Below are 22,007 nucleotides of genomic sequence, written 5' to 3' on the forward strand. Positions count from 1 at the left end.
GAGATATCAGTGTAGTGACTGGTGCAGGAGGAGACATCAGTGTAGTGACTGGTATAGGGGGAGGAGACATCAGTGTAGTGACTGGTACAGGGGGAGGCATCAGTGTAGTGACTGGTACAGGAGGAGAAGATATCAGTGTAGTGACTGGTACAGGGGGAGACATCAGTGTAGTGACTGGTACAGGAGGAGGAGATATCAGTGTAGTGACTGGTACAGGAGGAGGAGACATCAGTGAAGTGACTGGTACAGGAGGAGGAGACATCAGTGTAGTGACTGGTACAGGAGGAGCAGACATCAGTGTAGTGACTGGTACAGGAGGAGATATCAGTGTAGTGACTGGTGCAGGAGGAGACATCAGTGTAGTGACTGGTATAGGGGGAGGAGACATCAGTGTAGTGACTGGTATAGGAGTAGGAGACATCATCAGTGTAGTGACTGGTACAGGAGGAGGAAACATCAGTGTAGTGACTGGTACATGAGGAGAAGATATCAGTGTAGTGACTGGTACAGGGGGAGACATCAGTGTAGTGACTGGTACAGGAGGAGGAGATATCAGTGCAGTGACTGGTACAGGAGGAGGAGACATCAGTGAAGTGACTGGTACAGGAGGAGGAGACATCAGTGTAGTGACTGGTACAGGAGGAGCAGACATCAGTGTAGTGACTGGTACAGGAGGAGATATCAGTGTAGTGACTGGTGCAGGAGGAGACATCAGTGTAGTGACTGGTATAGGGGGAGGAGACATCAGTGTAGTGACTGGTACAGGGGGAGGCATCAGTGTAGTGACTGGTACAGGAGGAGAAGATATCAGTGTAGTGACTGGTACAGGGGGAGACATCAGTGTAGTGACTGGTACAGGAGGAGGAGATATCAGTGTAGTGACTGGTACAGGAGGAGGAGACATCAGTGAAGTGACTGGTACAGGAGGAGGAGACATCAGTGTAGTGACTGGTACAGGAGGAGCAGACATCAGTGTAGTGACTGGTACAGGAGGAGATATCAGTGTAGTGACTGGTGCAGGAGGAGACATCAGTGTAGTGACTGGTATAGGGGGAGGAGACATCAGTGTAGTGACTGGTACAGGGGGAGGCATCAGTGTAGTGACTGGTACAGGAGGAGACATCAGTGTAGTGACTGGTATAGGGGGAGGAGACATCAGTGTAGTGACTGGTACAGGGGGAGACATCAGTGTAGTGACTGGTACAGGGGGAGACATCAGTGTAGTGACTGGTACAGGAGGAGACATCAGTGTAGTGACTGGTACAGGGGGAGACATCAGTGTAGTGACTGGTACAGGAGGAGGAGACATCAGTGTAGTGACTGTTACAGGAGAAGGAGACATCAGTGTAGTGACTGGTACAGGAGGACACATCAGTGTAGTGACTGGTGCAGGAGGAGACATCAGTGTAGTGACTGGTACAGGAGGAGGAGACATCAGTGTAGTGACTGGTACAGGAGACGACATCAGTGTAGTGACTAGTACAGGAGGAGACATCAGTGTAGTGACTGTTACAGGAGAAGGAGACATCAGTGTAGTGACTGGTGCAGGAGGAAACATCAGTGTAGTGACTGGTACAGGAGGAGGAGACATCAGTGTAGTGACTGGTACAGGGGGAGGAGACATCAGTGTAGTGACTGGTACAGGAGGAGGAGACATCAGTGTAGTGACTGGTACAGGAGGAGCAGACATCAGTGTAGTGACTGGTACAAAGGGAGGAGGAGACATCAGTGTAGTGACTGTTACAGGAGGAGGAGACGACATCATCAGTGTAGTGACTGTTACAGGAGAAGGAGACATCAGTGTAGTGACTGGTACAGGAGGAGACATCAGTGTAGTGACTGGTACAGGAGAAGGAGACATCAGTGTAGTGACTGGTACAGGAGGAGGAGACATCAGTGTAGTGACTGGTACAGGAGGAGACATCAGTGTAGTGACTGGTACAGGAGGAGGAGACATCAGTGTAGTGACTGGTACAGGAGGAGACATCAGTGTAGTGACTGGTGCAGGAGGAAGACATCAGTGTAGTGACTGGTACAGGGGGAGCCATCAGTGTAGTGACTGGTACAGGAGGAGGAGACATCAGTGTAGTGACTGGTACAGGAGGAGGAGACATCAGTGTAGTGACTGGTACAGGGGGAGACATCAGTGTAGTGACTGGTACAGGAGAAGGAGACATCAGTGTAGTGACTGGTACAGGAGGAGACATCAGTGTAGTGACTGGTACAGGAGGAGGAGACATCAGTGTAGTGACTGGTACAGGAGGAGACATCAGTGTAGTGACTGGTACAGGAGAAGGAGACATCAGTGTAGTGACTGGTACAGGAGGAGACATCAGTGTAGTGACTGGTACAGGAGGAGACATCAGTGTAGTGACTGGTGCAGGAGGAAACATCAGTGTAGTGACTGGTACAGGAGGAGGAGACCTCAGTGTAGTGACTGGTACAGGAGGAGGAGATATCAGTGTAGTGACTGGTACAGGAGGAGACATCAGTGTAGTGACTGGTACAGGAGGAGACATCAGTGTAGTGACTGGTACAGGGGGAGGAGACATCATTGTAGTGACTGGTACAGGGGAAGGAGACATCAGTGTAGTGACTGGTACAGGGGGAGGAGACATCAGTGTAGTGACTGGTACAGGAGGAGACATCAGTGTAGTGACTGGTACAGGAGGAGGAGACATCAGTGTAGTGACTGGTATAGGAGGAGGAGACATCAGTGTAGTGACTGGTACAGGAGGAGACATCAGTGTAGTGACTGGTACAGGAGGAGGAGACATCAGTGTAGTGACTGGTACAGGAGGAGGAGACATCAGTCTAGTGACTGGTACAGGAGGAGACATCAGTCTAGTGACTGGTACAGGGGGAGACATCAGTGTAGTGACTGGTAGAGGGTGAGGAGACATCAGTGTAGTGACTGGTACAGGAGGAGGAGACATCAGTGTAGTGGCTGGTACAGGAGGAGGAGACATCAGTGTAGTGACTGGTACAGGGGGAGGAGACATCAGTGTAGTGACTGGTACAGGAGGAGGAGACATCAGTGTAGTGACTGGTACAGGGGGAGGAGACATCAGTGTAGTGACTGGTACAGGGGGAGGAGACATCAGTGTAGTGACTGGTACAGGGGGAGGAGACATCAGTGTAGTGACTGGTACAGGAGGAGGAGACATCAGTGTAGTGACTGGTACAGGAGAAGACATCAGTGTAGTGACTGGTACAGGAGGAGGAGACATCAGTGTAGTGACTGGTACAGGAGGAGGAGACATCAGTGTAGTGACTGGTACAGCAGGAGGAGACATCAGTGTAGTGACTGGTACAGGAGGAGACATCAGTGTAGTGACTGGTACAGGGGGAGGAGACATCAGTGTAGTGACTGGTACAGGGGGAGGAGACATCAGTGTAGTGACTGGTACAGGGGGAGGAGACATCAGTGTAGTGACTGGTACAGGAGGAGGAGACATCAGTGTAGTGACTGGTACAGGAGGAGACATCAGTGTAGTGACTGGTACAGGAGGAGACATCAGTGTAGTGGCTGGTACAGGAGGAGGAGACATCAGTGTAGTGACTGGTACAGGAGGAGACATCAGTGTAGTGACTGGTACAGGAGGAGGAGACATCAGTGTAGTGGCTGGTACAGGAGGAGGAGACATCAGTGTAGTGACTGGTACAGGAGGAGACATCAGTGTAGTGACTGGTACAGAAGGAGAAGACATCAGTGTAGTGACTGGTACAGGAGGAGGAGACATCAGTGTAGTGACTGGTACAGGAGGAGGAGACATCAGTGTAGTGGCTGGTACAGGAGATTATAGACAGGTGAACAGCTGGTTGTACAGGATGGGTCCTCAGAAGACTTCTGCAGAATGCAGCACAGCAGTACTTTGCTGTGCTGGATGAGCTGAAGTGATGAGCAGAGTTTTCTGTGTGTTTTATACACTGCTCAAAAATAAAGGGAACACTTAAACAACACAATATAACTCCAAGTCAATCGCACCTTTATGAAATCCCCATATCACGTTATGAAGCTATACTGATGGGGAATCAATTTTTCCTGCTTTTTTGCAAATGGAACAATTAACAGGCAAATAGCAGGAAACCCTATAGAGGAGAGATTCTGCAGGTAGGGACCACAGACCATTGCTCTGTTCTCATCCCTTTTGGCTGTTTTGGTCACTTTTGCATTTTGTCATTGCTCTCACCCATAGGAGAGGCGGTGTCTACACCCCACACAAGTGGCTCAGGTAGTGCAGCTCATCCAGGATGGCACATCAATGCGAGCTGTGGCAAGAAAGTTAGCTATGTTTGTCAGTGTAGTGTCCAGAGTATGGAGGAGCTACCAGGAGACGGGCCGGTACACCAAGTGGAGGAGGCCATAGGAGGGCAACAAACCAGCAGCAGGACCGCTACGTCTACCTTTGTGCTCCCTACTGCACACGGGGCGCTTCAAAATACATAAGAGAAATGTTTATAAATGTAGTGAGACACATGTACAATATTCTGTGCACATATGTGATACCAGGATTCTATTTGATAACTACAATACAGAGGTATTTTTTTTATTTTGTAAAACGTTTCCCACATTCTGAACATGAAAACGGCTTTTACTGTGTGTGAATTCTCTGATGATTATTAAAATCTGGTTGCTGGGTAAAACATTTCCCACATTCTTCTATGTGTGAATTCTCTGATGTTTAACGAGAGATGTTTGCTTAGAAAAGGAGCTGGTAAATTCTAGGCATTAAAATGGTTTCTCTCCTGTGTGAGTCTGTTGATGTCTCAGAAAATGTAATTTTTTAGTAAACCCTTTCCCACATTCTATGCATGAAAATGGCTTCTCTCCTGTGTGAATTCTCTGATGTTTGACAAGACTTGATTTCCACTTAAAACAATTCCCACATTCTGAACATGAAAATGGCTTCTCGTCTCTGTGAATTCTCTGATGGCAAGCAAGATCCCATGGCTGAGAAAAGCATTTCCCACATTCTGGACATGAATATGGCTTCTCTCCTGTGTGAGTTCTTTCATGAATAAGAAGATTTGATTTTTTCATAAAACATTTGCCACATTCTAAACACGAAAATGTTTTTTCTGTGGTGTGAATTCTTTGATGTTCAACAAGACCTGTTTTCTCAGTAAAATTTTTCCCACATTCTGAACATGAAAATGGTCTCTCCCCTGTGTGAAATTTTTGATGTTTAACAAGATTTGCTTTCTCAGTAAAACTTTTTCTACATTCTGAACATGAAAATGGTTTCTCCCCAGTGTGACATCTGTGATGTTTAACAAGATTTGATTTTACACTAAAACATTTTCCACATTCTGGACATGGAAATGGCTTCTCTCCTGTGTGAAGTCTCAGATGGGTAACAAGCTGTGATCTCTCAGAAAAACATTTCCCACATTCTGAACATGAGAATGGCTTCTCCCCTGTATGAATTTTTTGATGCGAGGTAAGTTGAGAATTTGTAGTAAAACATCTCCCACAGTCTGAACATAAAAATGGCTTCTCCCCTGTGTGCGTTCTCTGATGTCTATCAAGTTCTGACTTCCAAGTAAAACATTTCCCGCATTCTATGCATAAAAATGGCTTCTCCTCTGTGTGAGTTTTTTGATGTGAGTCAAGATGTGATTTTGAAGTAAAACATCTCCCACAGTCTGAACATAAAAATGGCTTCTCACCTGTGTGAGTTCTCTGATGTCTATCAAGTTCTGACTTCCAAGTAAAACATTTCCCACATTCTAAGCATGAGAATGGCTTCTCCTCTATGTGAGTTTTTGAATGTACAAAAAAGTGTTCCTTACTCGAGAAACATTCTGTGCATGAAAACAGCTTTTCCCCAGTGTCACTTCTTAGATATTTAAAAAGCTTTGATCTCACAGCAAAACATTTTCCACATTGTGCACATGACAATGGCTTTTCATGTTTATAATCTGATTCGTGTTCAGCAGCCATTCTGTAGCTTTCGTCTTTCTCGTCAGACCCTGATGAATCAGTATATAGGATAGAAGATGTCAGACGTCCCGCCGAGCTCCCGCTACACTCAGCTGCCAGGGATGAAACAGATAATTTTTTTATTCATTTAGCAGCGTGCGCTCTTACTCTTCATCTCTGTCTCACTGCTACAGTAACTGGTGGATGAAATTATAATGGAGCCCTATGGAACCTACAGTAATCACTGTCCTGGAAGTCCCATAGGGCTCCATTATAATTCAATCCATCGCTACTTTAGCAGTGAAGCGGAGATAAAGAATAAGAGCGCACGCAACTCCACATGTCTGTGCCTTAATTCTAACAATCGTCGGGAGTCTCAAAACCAGGACCCCGACCCATACAAACCTCTAACGTGTCGCTATGACAGAAGTTAGTGTAAATGATTAGAAGAATTTAGAAGAGAAGATGAATCGGTATGAAAAGTCGTTAATGTGATTGATATCTATACACTGTGAATGATGAGTGTTTACACTGAAAGACTTGAGAACAATTAAGAATGGTTTTGAGGTCGGCTCCAAAGATGCGATCAGCGACAAGTAGTGGTCATTACTCACCTGTAGTGATGTCCTCCTTATACTGCTCATCACTGCTGTCATCTGTCTCTGGAGCATAAATATTGTTCCCATCTTCCCCCTGATTCATAAGATGTGAGAGAAATATTGTAATCAGACACTAGAAGTCAGGTGGGATGTACAGATCATAGGGAACATCTCCACCTACCTGATCCTGATCCTGTGGGAGAAGAGGACGGGGACATCTCTCTGGTGCTGTTCTCTTACTGGATCTGACTGGAGGGAACACATACAGAGACTGAATTCATTCTTTCCATCCAGATAATACAGAGAGGAGGTGTGTATATAGTCCTGTCTATTACCTGCTGATGGGAGGGGCTGCTGATCCTCCAGCATCACATCCTTGTACTGATCCTTGTGTCCTTCTACATACTCCCACTCCTCCATGGAGAAATAGACCGCCACGTCCTGACACCTTATAGGAACCTGACACACACAATGATCACACAGTCATCCCCCCCACCCCTCCAGTGGTGTTACTGTATAATGTCCCAGCATTCCCAGCAGCCACAGTCTCACCTCTCCACTCAGCAGCTCCACCATCTTGTTGGTGACTTCTAGGATCTTCTCTTCCTCCATTTCCTCATGTATCAGGGGCCCCGGGATTGGGCTCAGGGTTCTTCCCCGTCCTTCACACCCAGGGGCCCCACAGCGCCCACTAGAGGACTTCTTCACTACTGTGTAATCCTGTGTATGGACAGACACATTACTATCACTCCATCCATTCCCAGAATCCCTCACCTCTCCAGTCCTATCCATCTGTTATTCCATAGATAAGAATGATGTCATGATGACATCACTCCCAGAATCCCTCACCTCCCCAGTCCTATCCATCTGTTATTCCATAGATAAGAATGATGTCATGATGACATCACTCCCAGAATCCCTCACCTCTCCAGTCCTATCCATCTGTTATTCCATAGATAAGAATGATGTCATGATGACATCACTCCCAGAATCCCTCACCTCTCCAGTCCTATCCATCTGTTATTCCAGATAAGAATGATGTCATCATGACATCACTCCCAGAATCCCTCACCTCTCCAGTCCTATCTATCTGCTATTCCATAGATAAGAATGATGCATACCTCCCAACTGTCCCGGATTCCGCGGGACAGTCCCGTTTTCGGGGTGCTGTCCCGCGGTCCCGGAACACCCCCCCCCCCCCCCCCACCCCCGTGTCCCGCATTATACAGTATGTGGCCCCAGCAAAAAAAAACAATAAACCAGTAACTCACCTGTCCGCCGGTCCCAGCAGCTCCTCTCCCGGCAGAGCGCGCACTTCCGTCATCCTCCGGGGCGGGCAGCCGGGTATACAGACACTGACTGTACCGGAAGTGACCTGCAGCCTCCATCATGAATCACTTCTGGTACAGTCAGTGACTCTGTACCCCGCTGCCCGCCCCGGAGGATGACGGGAGTGCGCGCTCTGCCGGGAGAGGAGCTGCTGGGACCGGAGGACAGGTGAGTTACTGGTTTATTGTTTTTTTTCGCTGGGGCCACACTAATGGGGGGATTGGCTACTCTGTGGGGCACTCTATGGGGGATTGGATACTATGTGGTGCACTATATGGGGGCATAGGCTACTATGTGGTGCACTATATGGGGGCATAGGCTACTATGTGGGGCACTATATGGGGCATTGGATACTATGTGGGGCACTATATGTGGGATTGAATACTATGTGGGGCACTATATGGGGGATTGGATACTATGTGGGGCACTACACGGGGGATTGGCCACTATGTGGGGCATTGGATACTATGTAGGGCACTATATGGGGGATTGGATACTATGTGGGGGATTGGATACTATGTGGGGCACTATGTGGGGGATTGGATACTATATAAGGCATTTTTTGGGGGATTGGATACTGTATAGGGCACTATTCAGTCAGCAGCATGTGGTGACTGTAGGGGAGTGGCTATGGAGGGTTGCTATGGGGGCGTGGCTATGGAGGGTGGCTATGGGGACCGCAGCGCACATATCCCTCTTTGCAAAAGTTGGGAGGTATGATGATGTCATGATGACATCACTGCCAGAATCCCTCACCTCTCAAGTCCTATCCATCTGTTATTCCATAGATAAGAATGATGTCATGATGACATCACTCCCAGAATCCCTCACCTCTCAAGTCCTATCCATCTGTTATTCCATAGATAAGAATGATGTCATGATGACATCACTCCCAGAATCCCTCACCTCTCCAGTCCTATCCATCTGTTATTCCATAGATAAGAATGATGTCATGATGACATCACTCCCAGAATCTCTCACCTCCCCAGTCCTATCCATCTGTTATTCCATAGATAAGAATGATGTCATGATGACATCACTCCCAGAATCCCTCACCTCTCAAGTCCTATCCATCTGTTATTCCATAGATAAGAATGATGTCATGATGACATCACTCCCAGAATCCCTCACCTCTCCAGTCCTATCCATCTGTTATTCCATAGATAAGAATGATGTCATGATGACATCACTCCCAGAATCCCTCACCTCTCCAGTCCTATCCATCTGTTATTCCATAGATAAGAATGATGTCATGATGACATCACTCCCAGAATCCCTCACCTCTCCAGTCCTATCCATCTGTGTTTCCATAGATAAGAATGATGTCATGATGACATCACTCCCAGAATCCCCCTCACCTCTCCAGTCCTATCCATCTGTTATTCCATAGATAAGAATGATGTCATGATGACATCACTCCCAGAATCCCTCACCTCTCCAGTCCTATCCATCTCTTATTCCATAGATAAGAATGATGTCATGATGACATCACTCCCAGAATCCCTCACCTCCCCAGTCCTATCCATCTGTTATTCCATAGATAAGAATGATGTCATGATGACATCACTCCCAGAATCCCTCACCTCCCCAGTCCTATCCATCTGTTATTCCATAGATAAGAATGATGTCATGATGACATCACTCCCAGAATCCCTCACCTCTCCAGTCCTATCCATCTCTTATTCCATAGATAAGAATGATGTCATGATGACATCACTCCCAGAATCCCTCACCTCCCCAGTCCTATCCATCTGTTATTCCATAGATAAGAATGATGTCATGATGACATCACTCCCAGAATCCCTCACCTCCCCAGTCCTATCCATCTGTTATTCCATAGATAAGAATGATGTCATGATGACATCACTCCCAGAATCCCTCACCTCCCCAGTAAGCAGGAAGAGTATGTGTAGGGTGAGGGTTATTATCCTCTCGGCCATCTTGTCTCTGTCTCTCTCCATGGTTGATGGGTCGGTCTCTTATATAGAAGATATCAGCAGAGGATCCTGGAGGGAAGAGGAGGAGACAATGTAATATATTGGGGGTCTCCTGTATAATATAACTTTATTGATCTGGCACAGTGAACAGTCACATGATGTCCCAGGAAAGAGAGAAGAAAATGTGAAGAAAGATTCTCATCTCCCCCAACATGATATCATCCAGATGAGAGAAGAGGAAACAGCAGAGATCGGCCTCCTGGGATCAGCAATGACACAAGGAACAACAACACCTCATACCTAATACCGCCCAGTGCTGAAGGGGTTAATGTTCTGCTGTCCCTTAGCTTCTTCTTAGTAAATCCACACATCCAGAGCTGAACAGGAGCTTCCCCTGTGCTTCCAGGACCTGCCATGATGTCACAGTCATGTGATCAGTAACATGGCAGAGAAGGAGGAGTCACATGATCAGGGGCTGCTGCTCAGTGTATGCAGGACTCTGCTGTGCTGGATGAGCTGAAGTGATGTGTATGCAGCAGAGCTGTGTGTGTGTGATGTGTGTGGAGCAGAGCTGTGTGTGTGTGATGTGTGTGGTGACCAGGGGATGCTGGGTGGTGTGTAGCTGGGCTAGATGCTGGTGTTCCTGAGGCACGTGTCACCAGTAGCAGTCTTGGGCACCAAGCATCCCACACAATTGCGTGGGGCCCCCGACATCCAGGGGGGCCCCCGCTCTGGTGACCAAGACCGTTGCCCTGCCTGCTGCTGCGATCTTAAATGTAACTATGTGTGCTCGTAACGCATTGGCTCCCTCCCTGTCAGTCACTCTTGTGGCCGCAGGAAGTGTTTTCTCTGCGGTCACAAGAGGCCGCTCTGTGTCTCTGGTGCCGACTTGGACAAGGAGAGCACGGCCTCTTGTGACCGCATGGAAATACACTTCCTGCGGCCACAAGAGTGAAGAGAAGAGGAGACGCCCGCACCCAGGTGAGTATAAGTGGTTTTTTTTTTGTGTTATATGCTATATGGGAAGGGGAAGCACACAGCGGGGGTCTATATAAAGGGGGGGGGGGGGCACACAGGGGGTCTATATATAACTAGGGGAGCCCACAGGGGGGCTATAGACTATTGGGGAAGCGCACACAGGGTCTGTATACTAGTGGGGCAGCACACAGGGGGTATATACGACTGGGGGCAGCACATAGGGGGGCTATATATTATACTGGGGGAGCACACAGGGGGGATATATATAACTGGCTGAGCACACAGGGGTCTATATATAACTGGGGCAGCACACGGGGGGCTATATATTATACTGGGGGAGCACACAGGGGGGATATATATAACTGGCTGAGCACACAGGTGGTCTATATATAACTGGGGGGCACACAGGGGGTATATATATAACTGGGGGCAGCACACAAGGAGTATATAATACTGGGGGGAGCACACAAGCGGTATACACTACTGGCGGCGGTGCACAAGGGGTGTAAAATTTAGACTAGTGCAAACTGTCCACAGCAACCAATCACAGCTCCTCTTTCCTTTCACCAGAGCTGGAAGCTGAGCTGTGATTGGTTGCTGTGGACAGTTTGCACCAGTCTAAATTTTACACCCTCTGATAAATCTCCCCCAAGGGGTCTATATTACATTGGGGCTGCACAGAGGTGCCTATATACCTTACTACTATACTGGGGCACACAACATACCTAATTAGTAAGTGGGGGCACAAGGACACCTTAAATCTGTGGGGACACAGAGGGGTGTAACTACTATATAGGGGTACAGGGGACCTAACTACTGGATGTATTTGAACCTAAAATGTTTCTCTGACAGATTCTGGAGAGAAGACTCACAGCCGGGAGAAGACTTCAAGGTGGCCCAGGCTGGATGGATACGGAAAAAAAAAAAGTAAAAGACGCTGATCAGAGAAGACACCCCCTGTGGGTCACTGGATGTAACTGCACTCTGTTATAGGCTTGCAGTGATAGGGATAGTGTTGCAGTATTATGTATTGGCATCGTTGGTTATATCTTCCTGTCTTGTTCAGAGCAGTTTTGAGGCAATATGTAATCTCTGTATGGTGGTAGGAGGGTTATAAGAGGACTACTGGGGGGGGGGGGGGGGGGGGGGGTGTCCCTGGACATGACTTCGCTTGGGGCCCCAGAAATGCTGAGACCGCCCCTGCTTGTCACGGTGGAGTGGTATGCACCCACTCCTGAATACACCAACAAAACACTTTTTAATATGGGTGTAGTTGTGAAGGAAATCACAGAATCTGGGTTGAATTACATTGTAAGCCCTCACGGGCAGGATCCTCTTCCCCATGTATCAGTCGGCCATCTGCCTTCATGTAATGTGTTTTGTTCTTGTAATGTTCCTGTTAGTTACCCCCATCGCTTGTATAGCGCTCTGGAATTAGTTGCGCTTTATAACTAATAATAAGAAGAACAGGCAACCAATTTTACTGTAATACCTTGATGAGGTGAATAAAAATGATGTGTATGCAGCAGAGCTGTGTGTGATGTGTGTGGAGCAGAGCTGTGTATGTGTGTGTTATATATGCCTGCAGCAGAGCCCTGTGTGTAATGTACATGTAGCTGAGCTGTATATGTGTGTAATGTACATGTAGCTGAGCTGTATATGTGTAATGTGCATGTAGCTGAGCTGTATATGTGTAATGTACATGTAGCTGAGCTGTATGTGTGTAATGTACATGTAGCTGAGCTGTATATGTGTGTAATGTACATGTAGCTGAGCTGTATATGTGTAATGTGCATGTAGCTGAGCTGTATATGTGTAATGTACATGTAGCTGAGCTGTATGTGTGTAATGTACATGTAGCTGAGCTGTATGTGTGTAATGTACATGTAGCTGAGCTGTATATGTGTGTAATGTACATGTAGCTGAGCTGTATAAGTGTAATGTACATGTAGCTGAGCTGTATAAGTGTAATGTACATGTAGCTGAGCTGTATATGTGTAATGTACATGTAGCTGAGCTGTATGTGTAATGTACATGTAGCTGAGCTGTATGTGTGTAATGTACATGTAGCTGAGCTGTATGTGTGTAATGTACATGTAGCTGAGCTGTATGTGTGTAATGTACATGTAGCTGAGCTGTATGTGTGTAATGTACATGTAGCTGAGCTGTATGTGTGTAATGTACATGTAGCTGAGCTGTATGTGTGTAATGTACATGTAGCTGAGCTGTATGTGTGTAATGTACATGTAGCTGAGCTGTATGTGTGTAATGTACATGTAGCTGAGCTGTATGTGTGTAATGTACATGTAGCTGAGCTGTATATGTATAATGTACATGTAGCTGAGCTGTATGTGTATAATGTACATTTAGCTGAGCTGTATGTGTGTAATGTACATGTAGCTGAGCTGTATGTGTGTAATGTACATGTAGCTAAGCTGTATGTGTGTAATGTACATGTAGCTGAGCTGTATATGTGTAATGTACATGTAGCTGAGCTGTATATGTGTGTAATGTACATGTAGCTGAGCTGTATGTGTGTAATGTACATGAGCTGAGCTGTATGTGTGTAATGTACATGTAGCTGAGCTGTATATGTGTGTAATATACATGTAGCTGAGCTGTATATGTGTAATGTACATGTAGCTCACTGATCTGCAATCCTCTGGTGCCCGGAGTCACATCTGGCCAATGTATAGGTATAGTCCATGAGAGATAGAAAAGAACTAGTATCAGCACTTTTGCAGAGAAGTTTGCTTTATTTTTCAATATGCAGGATATACAAGAGAAGAGCTGAGTGCAGGGACCCCACAGAAATCAGACTCTTACCTAATGCTGCATTTACACGGAGCGATAATTCGCCCAATCGATTGTTTAACGATTTTGAAGCAACAATTTGGTTTTCATAACTATCAGCGTTTAGACGAATAAATAGTTAGAAAAATTATTATTGCAATAGTTTTAGGATCGCTTAAGCCCATCTCACACATAGGGTAAATCGGTGAAAGACTGTTTACACGAAGCGACCTGCGAGTTTTTAGCGAACGAATAACGACGATTTGAGAACATGTTGAAAGATCTTCAATTGATTGTTCACTGTGTTTACATGAGTCGATTATCACTCAAATGCAATCGTTATCGCGAAAATCAACCGATAATCGTTCCGTGTAAACGCAGCATAAACCTCCACCATAACCCCCCCCCCTCCATAGCAGTCACCTACACAGGTGTAGATCTGAAAGTGACATATACCCTGTACCACATCGACTCCTCCCGCCGCCACTACCCGGAGAGGAGCCATGCTCTCCCATAGACGTCACAGTCCCATCTCCATCTATGTGGAGATCCGCTCCCTCCTGCCGATCAGGCGATGGGAGGAGGCTGCCGCACGTTGCCTCCTCCCACCACCACTGCTGTGCTCCCCCCCTCCTTCCCCTCAGAGCCGGCTGCCTCCGCAATCCCCCCTCCCCGGGCGCCACCCAAGCCGGCATCCTCCTCTAGGATTAGAAAAATATAGCTGAATATAAGTGAAACAGGCCCAGTTGCCCCTAGCAACCAATCAGATTCTACCTTTCATTTTCCAAAGAGTCTGTGAGGAATGAAAGGTGGAATCTGATTGGTTGCTAGGGGCAACTGAGCCAGTCTCACTTTACCCCCCTAAATGTTCAGTACCTCCATCATGGCAGTCCACGAAATCACGAGCTGCCCCCAACATATTACCGCTCTTTTTCGTTATATCATATGTGTGTTCAGCAATTCTCATTTACAATTTTCTCGTTGTACACCCTATATAAATTTTATCGCAGAGCTTACATTCAATGCGATAGATCACATGATCTGAACTGCAATTGATAAAGGATTTATTTGCGTGACACTTTGTTTTGTCATGGTTCCAAAACTCTTTGTTGTTTTTTTTTACTCTCTTACACGTTACAACGCGCTCCCCCACACGGAAAAAATCCAGTTTGAGAAAAAACTATTTATTGTCCTTTCCCCGGTCCACTGCGACCATTTATACTTTTTTTTTTTTTTTTTTTTTTTTTTTAGCTTTTTCAAGCATCCAGGTTGGATATTTTCTAGCTTGTCCTGTGCTGTACGAGAGTGCTGTGGTGAGCTCCCCCTGGTGGCCGGAAGTCGCCATACTGTACGTTCTGTCCCTGCTGTGCTGTACGAGAGTACTGTGGTAAGCTCCCCATTGGCTGAAAGCCGCCATACTGTACATTCTGTCCCTGCTGTGCTGTCCTGAGAGTGCTGTCGTGAGCTCCCCCTGGTGGCTGGAAGTCGCCATACCATTTGCTTGTGATGTCCTCATGAAAAAATAAGACCTAGCACAGCTTTGGGAGCAAAAATTTATATGCCACCGTCTTATTTTCAGGGAAACATGGTGGCTACAGAAATTTTTAAAATAATTATTTAATTGCTTTCCCTTGTATGTGACCTTCACTGTAACAGTCTCCATTACTATTGGTTATTAAAGCAAGTTATAAAAACCAGCTGTGTGAGTTTCTTGATGTGCAACTAGAGAGGCCTCTTGGTTAAAACACATTCCACATATGGTACATGTAAACACCTTCTCCCCAGCGTGAATTTTCTGATGATCAATGAGACGTGCCTTCCTTGAGAAACATTTTCCACATTCTGCACATGAAAATGGCTTTTGCCCTGTGTGAGTTCTTTGATGTTCAGCTAGAGTTGATTTCTGTGTAAAAGATTTTCCACATTCGGCACAGGAAAATGGCTTCTCCCCTGTGTGGGTTCTTTGATGTTCAACAAGATGCGATTTTACAGAAAAACATTTACCACATTCTGAACATGAAAATGGTTTTACTCCTGTGTGAGTTCTTTGGTGTTCAACAAGATGTGATTTTGATACAAAACACTTCCCACATTCTGCACAAGAATATGGCTTCTCCCCTGTGTGAATTTTCCAATGTTCAACAAGATTTGTTTGCCATGTAAAACATTTCTCACATTCTGGGCATGAAAATGGCTTCTCCCCTGTGTGAACTCTTTGATGCTCAACAAGTTTTGATTTCCAAGGAAAACATTTCTCACATTCTGAACATGAATATGGTTTCTCCCCTGTGTGAGTTTTTTGATGTGTAATAAGTAGTGATTTCCGAGCAAAACATTTCCCACATTCTGGGCATGAATATGGTTTCTCCCCTGAGTGAGTTTTTTGATGTATTACAAGATCTGATTTCCGAGTGAAACATTTCCCACATTCTTGGCATAAAAATGGCTTTTCTCCTTTATGAATTCTCTGATGTGTAACAAGTTCAAATTTTCGAGAAAAACATTTCCCACATTCTTGGCATGAATGTGGCTTCTCACCCGTGTGAGTTTTTTGATGGTCAACAAGATATGATTTTGAAATATAACATTTCCCACATTCTGGACATGAAAATGGCTTCTCCCCTGTGTGAACTCTTCGATGTTCAACAAGTTTTGTTTTCCAAGAAAAACATTTTCCACAGTCGGGACATGAAAATGGCTTCTCCCCTGTGTGAATTTTTCGATGTTCAACAAGATTTGTTTTCCAAGAAAAACATTTTCCACATTCGGCGCAAGAAAATGGTTTCTCTCCTGTGTGTGTTTTTTGATGATTAATAAGTTGTGATTTGTGAGAAAAACATTTTCCACATTTTGAACATGAAAACTCCTCTGTTTGATTTTTTTGCTTAGTCTGTGATGGATCAGTAGATGGGACTTGTATAACAGGATGAGATGAGAGATGTTTGCTGTGAGGGGCTGGGGGTAGATCGGGGGTAATAGAATGTTCTTCATATGTATCTTGTGTGATAGGATTCTCTGCGTTAAAATTTACAGCCATCAGGTGTCCCTCTGGGCCCCTGTTATAGTTATCTGCCAATAATAAATAAAAAAAAATAATAAAAAAAAGAGTTCAGATGTGAAAGTGAGAATTGTACAGGTGTACTATTATTGTATTGGTATTGTATGGTGATTACGGCACGCTGGCAAAACCAAACAAGCATGTGGCGATGTTATATGTGTTATGTCTCGACTATACTTGGTCGATTAGCGGCCTATAATCATTTTGTGTAATAGGACACGATCGGCCTGTAATAGCGGACCGCCGCTGACTTTGATCGGCAGCCCGAACGATCTAAGGATTGCCCGCTCCATGCCTGTGCGTGTAATAGTACAGGTAGGGAATGAGGGAGAAGAGAATGCCGAGCTGACAAGGTCGGCACTCGCCTCCCCTTCATTTATGTGCCGTATAATACCGTCATCATGTCATGGTCCTCCACGCTTTTGAGTCCTGCACAGAAGTATACATCCGGGAAATAGACCGGAAATGACTCTGTCCTGCCCATTCAAGTCCATTGCCCATGCGGGGCTGCATGTCAGGCTTTCGTCGGCATCCTTGTTTAATTAACCCCTTAGCCCTTACCGGGCCAATTTTCACTTTTGCGTTTTCGTTTTTTTTCCCATAAAAACCCATAACTCTTATTTTTCCAGCTACAGGGCCATGTGAGAGCTTGTTTTTTTCAGGGACAGGTGTACTTTGTAATGGCATCTTTCATTCTACCATAAAATGAATGATGTAACACCCAAAATGTCATTTATGGCAGGGATGGGAACAGCTTCGCTTTGGCTGTCCCGGCATGGTGGGAATTGTAGTTTTGCAACAGCTGGAGGGCCGAAGGTTCCCCATCCGTGATTTATGGGGTGAATTTTGGTCAGAAAACAGGCTTCCGCAAATTTGAGGGTGGGGGGGCTTCCGTGTTTACATAATGCATTTTACGGTAAAACTGGCATTTTTTCATTATTCTATAGGTCGGTCTGAACACAGCGATATGATGCAAGTTTACTAGGTTTTCTAACGTTCTACTATTTTTATTAGCGGTAAAACTTTTTTTTGCAAATGGGTATATTTAAAATGGCACTATTGTGAATCTTATAGCACTTTTCTTTTTTCGCCTACGGGGTCGCGATCTCTACATTTTTTACAATTTTTATTGATTTTATTTTTTAACACATTTTAAGTTTCCTTAGGGGACTTTCACATTCATGCATTAGAAAGGTCACACTGATCACTGCTATGCCATAGCATAGCAGGGATCAGTATTATCTGTGATCTTCTGATAGAGCCTGCCTGTGGCCTGTGGCAGACTATCAGAAGATCGGACTGCACGGAGGTAAGTAGAAGACCTCCGGTAGTCAGACCATGCGATCAAGAACCCCGCAGACACACTGCGGGGATCCCGATCGGTAAGTGACAGGAGATGCTCCTGTCACTTACACTTAAACGCTGTGGCGCGGTCGTGGCGTTTAAGGGGTTAATAGTGGGCGGTTGCACGATCGCAGCGGCCTGCCATTGAGGGTCAGGGCTTGGCTACTGATAGCAACCAGTCCTCACCCGCTCTAAAGTGAGCTTAGCTCCTGAGCCCGCTTCAGAGCGCGGCCCTCTGGCAGGGCGTACATGTATGCCCTGATGCGTGTAGTCCCAGACGGCGGGGGCGTACGTGTACACCCGCCGTCCTTAAGGGGCTAATTCCTGACACGTAGCTTGACATGGGGCCCGAGGCGGTCCCAGCCTGTGATTGGCTGAGTGGCCTGTCAGCTGCAGCTGGAGTGCGTGGGACCCGGAGAAAAGTACAAAGGAAGAGGAGCCCTGCAACCTGGACATGTAATGTATATGGTCAGCCTCCAGCCGCGCACCGCTATTACACGTAGCAGTGCGCGGTCGGCGCCTGACAATTATAGGTCAGAACCTATATCAACGATCAGCCAATGACAGTGATCATCGGCTGATCGTTGTCTTTATTACACAGAACAATAATTGTTCCGTGTAATAGCACCCTAAATATCAGCAATCTTGGCTTTCGGTGACACATGTACACTGATGAAACCACCGTGTCACGCTGCCGGATCACACGACCCTGACACCATAGAAAATCAACGGGGTCATGCTGCCTGGCTGCAGCGACCCTGTCACCCGATCAGGCACAGTGACCAGAAATTGCCATGCAGCCCCAGCCTCAAAGAAGAAGTTGATGTGGGTGCAAAAAATGGAAACACGTCTTTCATCAGGAAGGTTCTTCACTTGCTGAAAATGCACCAACTCCAGGTGGAAAGTATCAGTTATAGTAGTAGTAGTAGCGGGCCACTAAGTCTGATTCCTATCCCTCCGAATCTTTCTATTCTCTTCTCACTATGAAGAAAACACTGACATCTCTCCATCTAGTTTCTCACTAAGGGCCAATAATATCATAATATCACTTCTCTTTCAACACCCAAACCTCTAGCACTGACCATGACGTCACACCTGGACTATGACTGATAAAGCAGAACTATTCAAATATGCTCAAATTTCATGAAAAACATTACAATAATAATGAACCAAGTGATGGATCATCAGAATTACTGTCCATTACCTGTACAGACATCCTCCTTATACTGCTCATCACTGCTGTCATATGTCTCTTCTTTCACTATCACACGTATAGCATCCATACTGCTCCCATCTTCCTCCTGATTCATAAGATGTGAGAGAAATATTGTAAAAATCATCAGACAGGAGGAGAAGTCAGGTGGGATGTACAGATCATAGGGAACATCCCCATCTACCTGATCCTGATCCTGTGGGAGAAGAGGACGGGGACATCTCTCTGGTGCTGTTCTCTTACTGGATCTGACTGGAGGGAACACATACAGAGACTGAATTCATTCTTTCCATCCAGATAATACAGAGAGGAGGTGTGTATATAGTCCTGTCTATTACCTGCTGATGGGAGGGGCTGCTGATCCTCCAGCATCACATCCTTGTACTGATCCTTGTGTCCTTCTACATACTCCCACTCCTCCATGGAGAAATAGACCGCCACGTCCTGACACCTTATAGGAACCTGACACACACAATGGTCACACAGTCATCCCCCCCACCCCTCCAGTGGTCTTACTGTATAATGTCCCAGCATTCCCAGCAGCCACAGTCTCACCTCTCCACTCAGCAGCTCCACCATCTTGTTGGTGACTTCTAGGATCTTCTCTTCCTCCATTTCCTCATGTATCAGGGGCCCCGGGATTGGGCTCAGGGTTCTTCCCCATCCTTCACACCCAAGGGCCCCACAGCGCCCACTAGAGGACTTCTTCACTACTGTGTAATCCTGTGTATGGAGAGACACATTACTACCACTCCATCCATTCCCAGAATCCCTCACCTCTCCAGTCCTATCCATCTGTTATTCCATAGATAAGAATGATGTCATGATGACATCACTCCCAGAATCCCTCACCTCTCCAGTCCTATCCATCTGTTATTCCATAGATAAGAATGATGTCATGATGACATCACTCCCAGAATCCCTCACCTCCCCAGTCCTATCCATCTGTTATTCCATAGATAAGAATGATGTCATGGTGACATCATTCCAAGAATCCCTCACCTCTCCAGTCCTATCCATCTGTTATTCCATAGATAAGTATGATGTCATGATGACATCACTCCCAGAATCCCTCACCTCTCCAGTCCTATCCATCTGTTATTCCATAGATAAGAATGATGTCATGATGACATCATTCCAAGAATCCCTCACCTCTCCAGTCCTATCCATCTGTTATTCCATAGATAAGTATGATGTCATGATGACATCACTCCCAGAATCCCTCACCTCTCCAGTTCTATCCATCTGTTATTCCATAGATAAGAATGATGTCATGATGACATCACTCCCAGAATCCCTCACCTCTCCAGTCCTATCCATGTTATTCCATAGATAAGAATGATGTCATGATGACATCACTCCCAGAATCCCTCACCTCTCCAGTCCTATCCATCTGTTATTCCATAGATAAGAATGATGTCATGATGACATCACTCCCAGAATCCCTCACCTCCCCAGTCCTATCCATCTGTTATTCCATAGATAAGAATGATGTCATGATGACATCACTCCCAGAATCCCTCACCTCCCCAGTCCTATCCATCTGTTATTCCATAGATAAGAATGATGTCATGATGACATCACTCCCAGAATCCCTCACCTCCCCAGTAAGCAGGAAGAGTATGTGTAGGGTGAGGGTTATTATCCTCTCGGCCATCTTGTCTCTGTCTCTCTCCATGGTTGATGGGTCGGTCTCTTATATAGAAGATATCAGCAGAGGATCCTGGAGGGAAGAGGAGGAGACAATGTAATATATTGGGGGTCTCCAGTATATTATAACTTTCCAAGTGAATCTATGTACCCTTGATGACGTCACAGTCATGTGACTTGTGTGGGAGGAGCTTAATTTTTCCCAGCCTTTCTTACCAGTAGTGAGGAAGCAGCCGGTCAGGGTCAGTCAGGACTGTCTTGCTGCAGGGTTTGTCTGTTTCCCTGGTTTTCTGTGAGGTAGAAGACTACAGTACTTCCCCTGTGCTTCCAGGACCTGCTATGATGTCACAGTCATGTGATCAGTCACATGGAGGAGGAGGAGTCACATGATCAGGGGCTGCTGCTCAGTGTATGCAGGACTCTGCTGTGCTGGATGAGCTGAAGTGATGTGTATGCAGCAGAGCTGTGTGTGTGTGGTGACCAGGGGATGCTGGGTGGTGTGTAGCTGGGCTTGATGCTGGTGTTCCTGAGGCACACGGTGGGCTGGAGTGGTATGCGCCCACCCCTGGTTACACCAACCAGTCCTTTTTCACCTCAGTCTCCTCAGCCGGCCTCTAGCCAAACATGGCTAAGATGAGGTTACTTGGAAAGAAATAATACACTCCTTGGTTTGGGGTCTTTAGCTGTGGAGCCATGACAGCAGCTCCCTCACAGAAATCCTCTCAGAACTCCATCTCCTCAGGGAATAAACTCTTCCCTGATTGGGCAGAACACAACAAAAAGGCTTTGATACTGGACAGTGATTGGCCAGATCACTTGAGGTACCCAGCTCACTGATTGGTTAGGGGAATATCTCCCAACCCATAAATGGCAGTTGGTCAGTTAACCCTTTCCTTCAGCTGTGGATACAATATATGCAACACAGTGACATCTAGTGGCATAACCTAAGTAGTGCAGGCAGAAATAGAAATCCTTGGTATTAACCCTTAGACGACCCAGGGCGTATAGTTACGCCATGGAAGTCTGTCCCCAGACGACCTAGGGCGTAACTGTACGCCCTGGGTGTTTCTCACGCTATGAAGCGTGCTCCGGAGCGGAGCGCGCTTCATAGCAGGTGGGGGCCGGCTGCAATCAGCAGCCGGGACCTCACCGGCAATGACACGCTGCAGCAATCGCGCTG

At 46.3% G+C, this 22,007-nt stretch overlaps 2 protein-coding genes across 2 annotated transcripts in view; both read right to left on the reverse strand.

The window, feature by feature from the left end:
• Positions 1 to 7,269, reverse strand: part of LOC138786730 (zinc finger protein 345-like) — a 24,724-nt gene extending 17,455 nt beyond the window's left edge. Inside the window, exon 1 of the mRNA XM_069963740.1 lies at positions 6,707 to 7,269. The gene's annotated coding sequence lies outside the window, so the exon portion shown is untranslated. The remainder of the gene's footprint in view (positions 1 to 6,706) is intronic.
• Positions 4,535 to 21,151, reverse strand: LOC138786857 (zinc finger protein 585A-like). The gene is made up of 6 exons (XM_069963927.1): positions 21,044 to 21,151; positions 20,778 to 20,900; positions 19,362 to 19,900; positions 19,169 to 19,265; positions 15,337 to 16,631; positions 4,535 to 5,749 (listed from the first exon to the last, which is right to left on the reverse strand). Exons 4-6 carry the CDS (start codon positions 19,245 to 19,247, stop codon positions 4,733 to 4,735), a joined length of 2,391 nt encoding a protein of 796 aa, XP_069820028.1. The 5' UTR covers positions 19,248 to 19,265; positions 19,362 to 19,900; positions 20,778 to 20,900; positions 21,044 to 21,151; the 3' UTR covers positions 4,535 to 4,732.
• Positions 21,152 to 22,007: the final 856 nt, after the last annotated feature.

This window comes from Dendropsophus ebraccatus, chromosome 3 (assembly GCF_027789765.1).
Source record: "Dendropsophus ebraccatus isolate aDenEbr1 chromosome 3, aDenEbr1.pat, whole genome shotgun sequence".
Classification (NCBI taxonomy): Eukaryota; Metazoa; Chordata; class Amphibia; order Anura; family Hylidae; genus Dendropsophus; species Dendropsophus ebraccatus.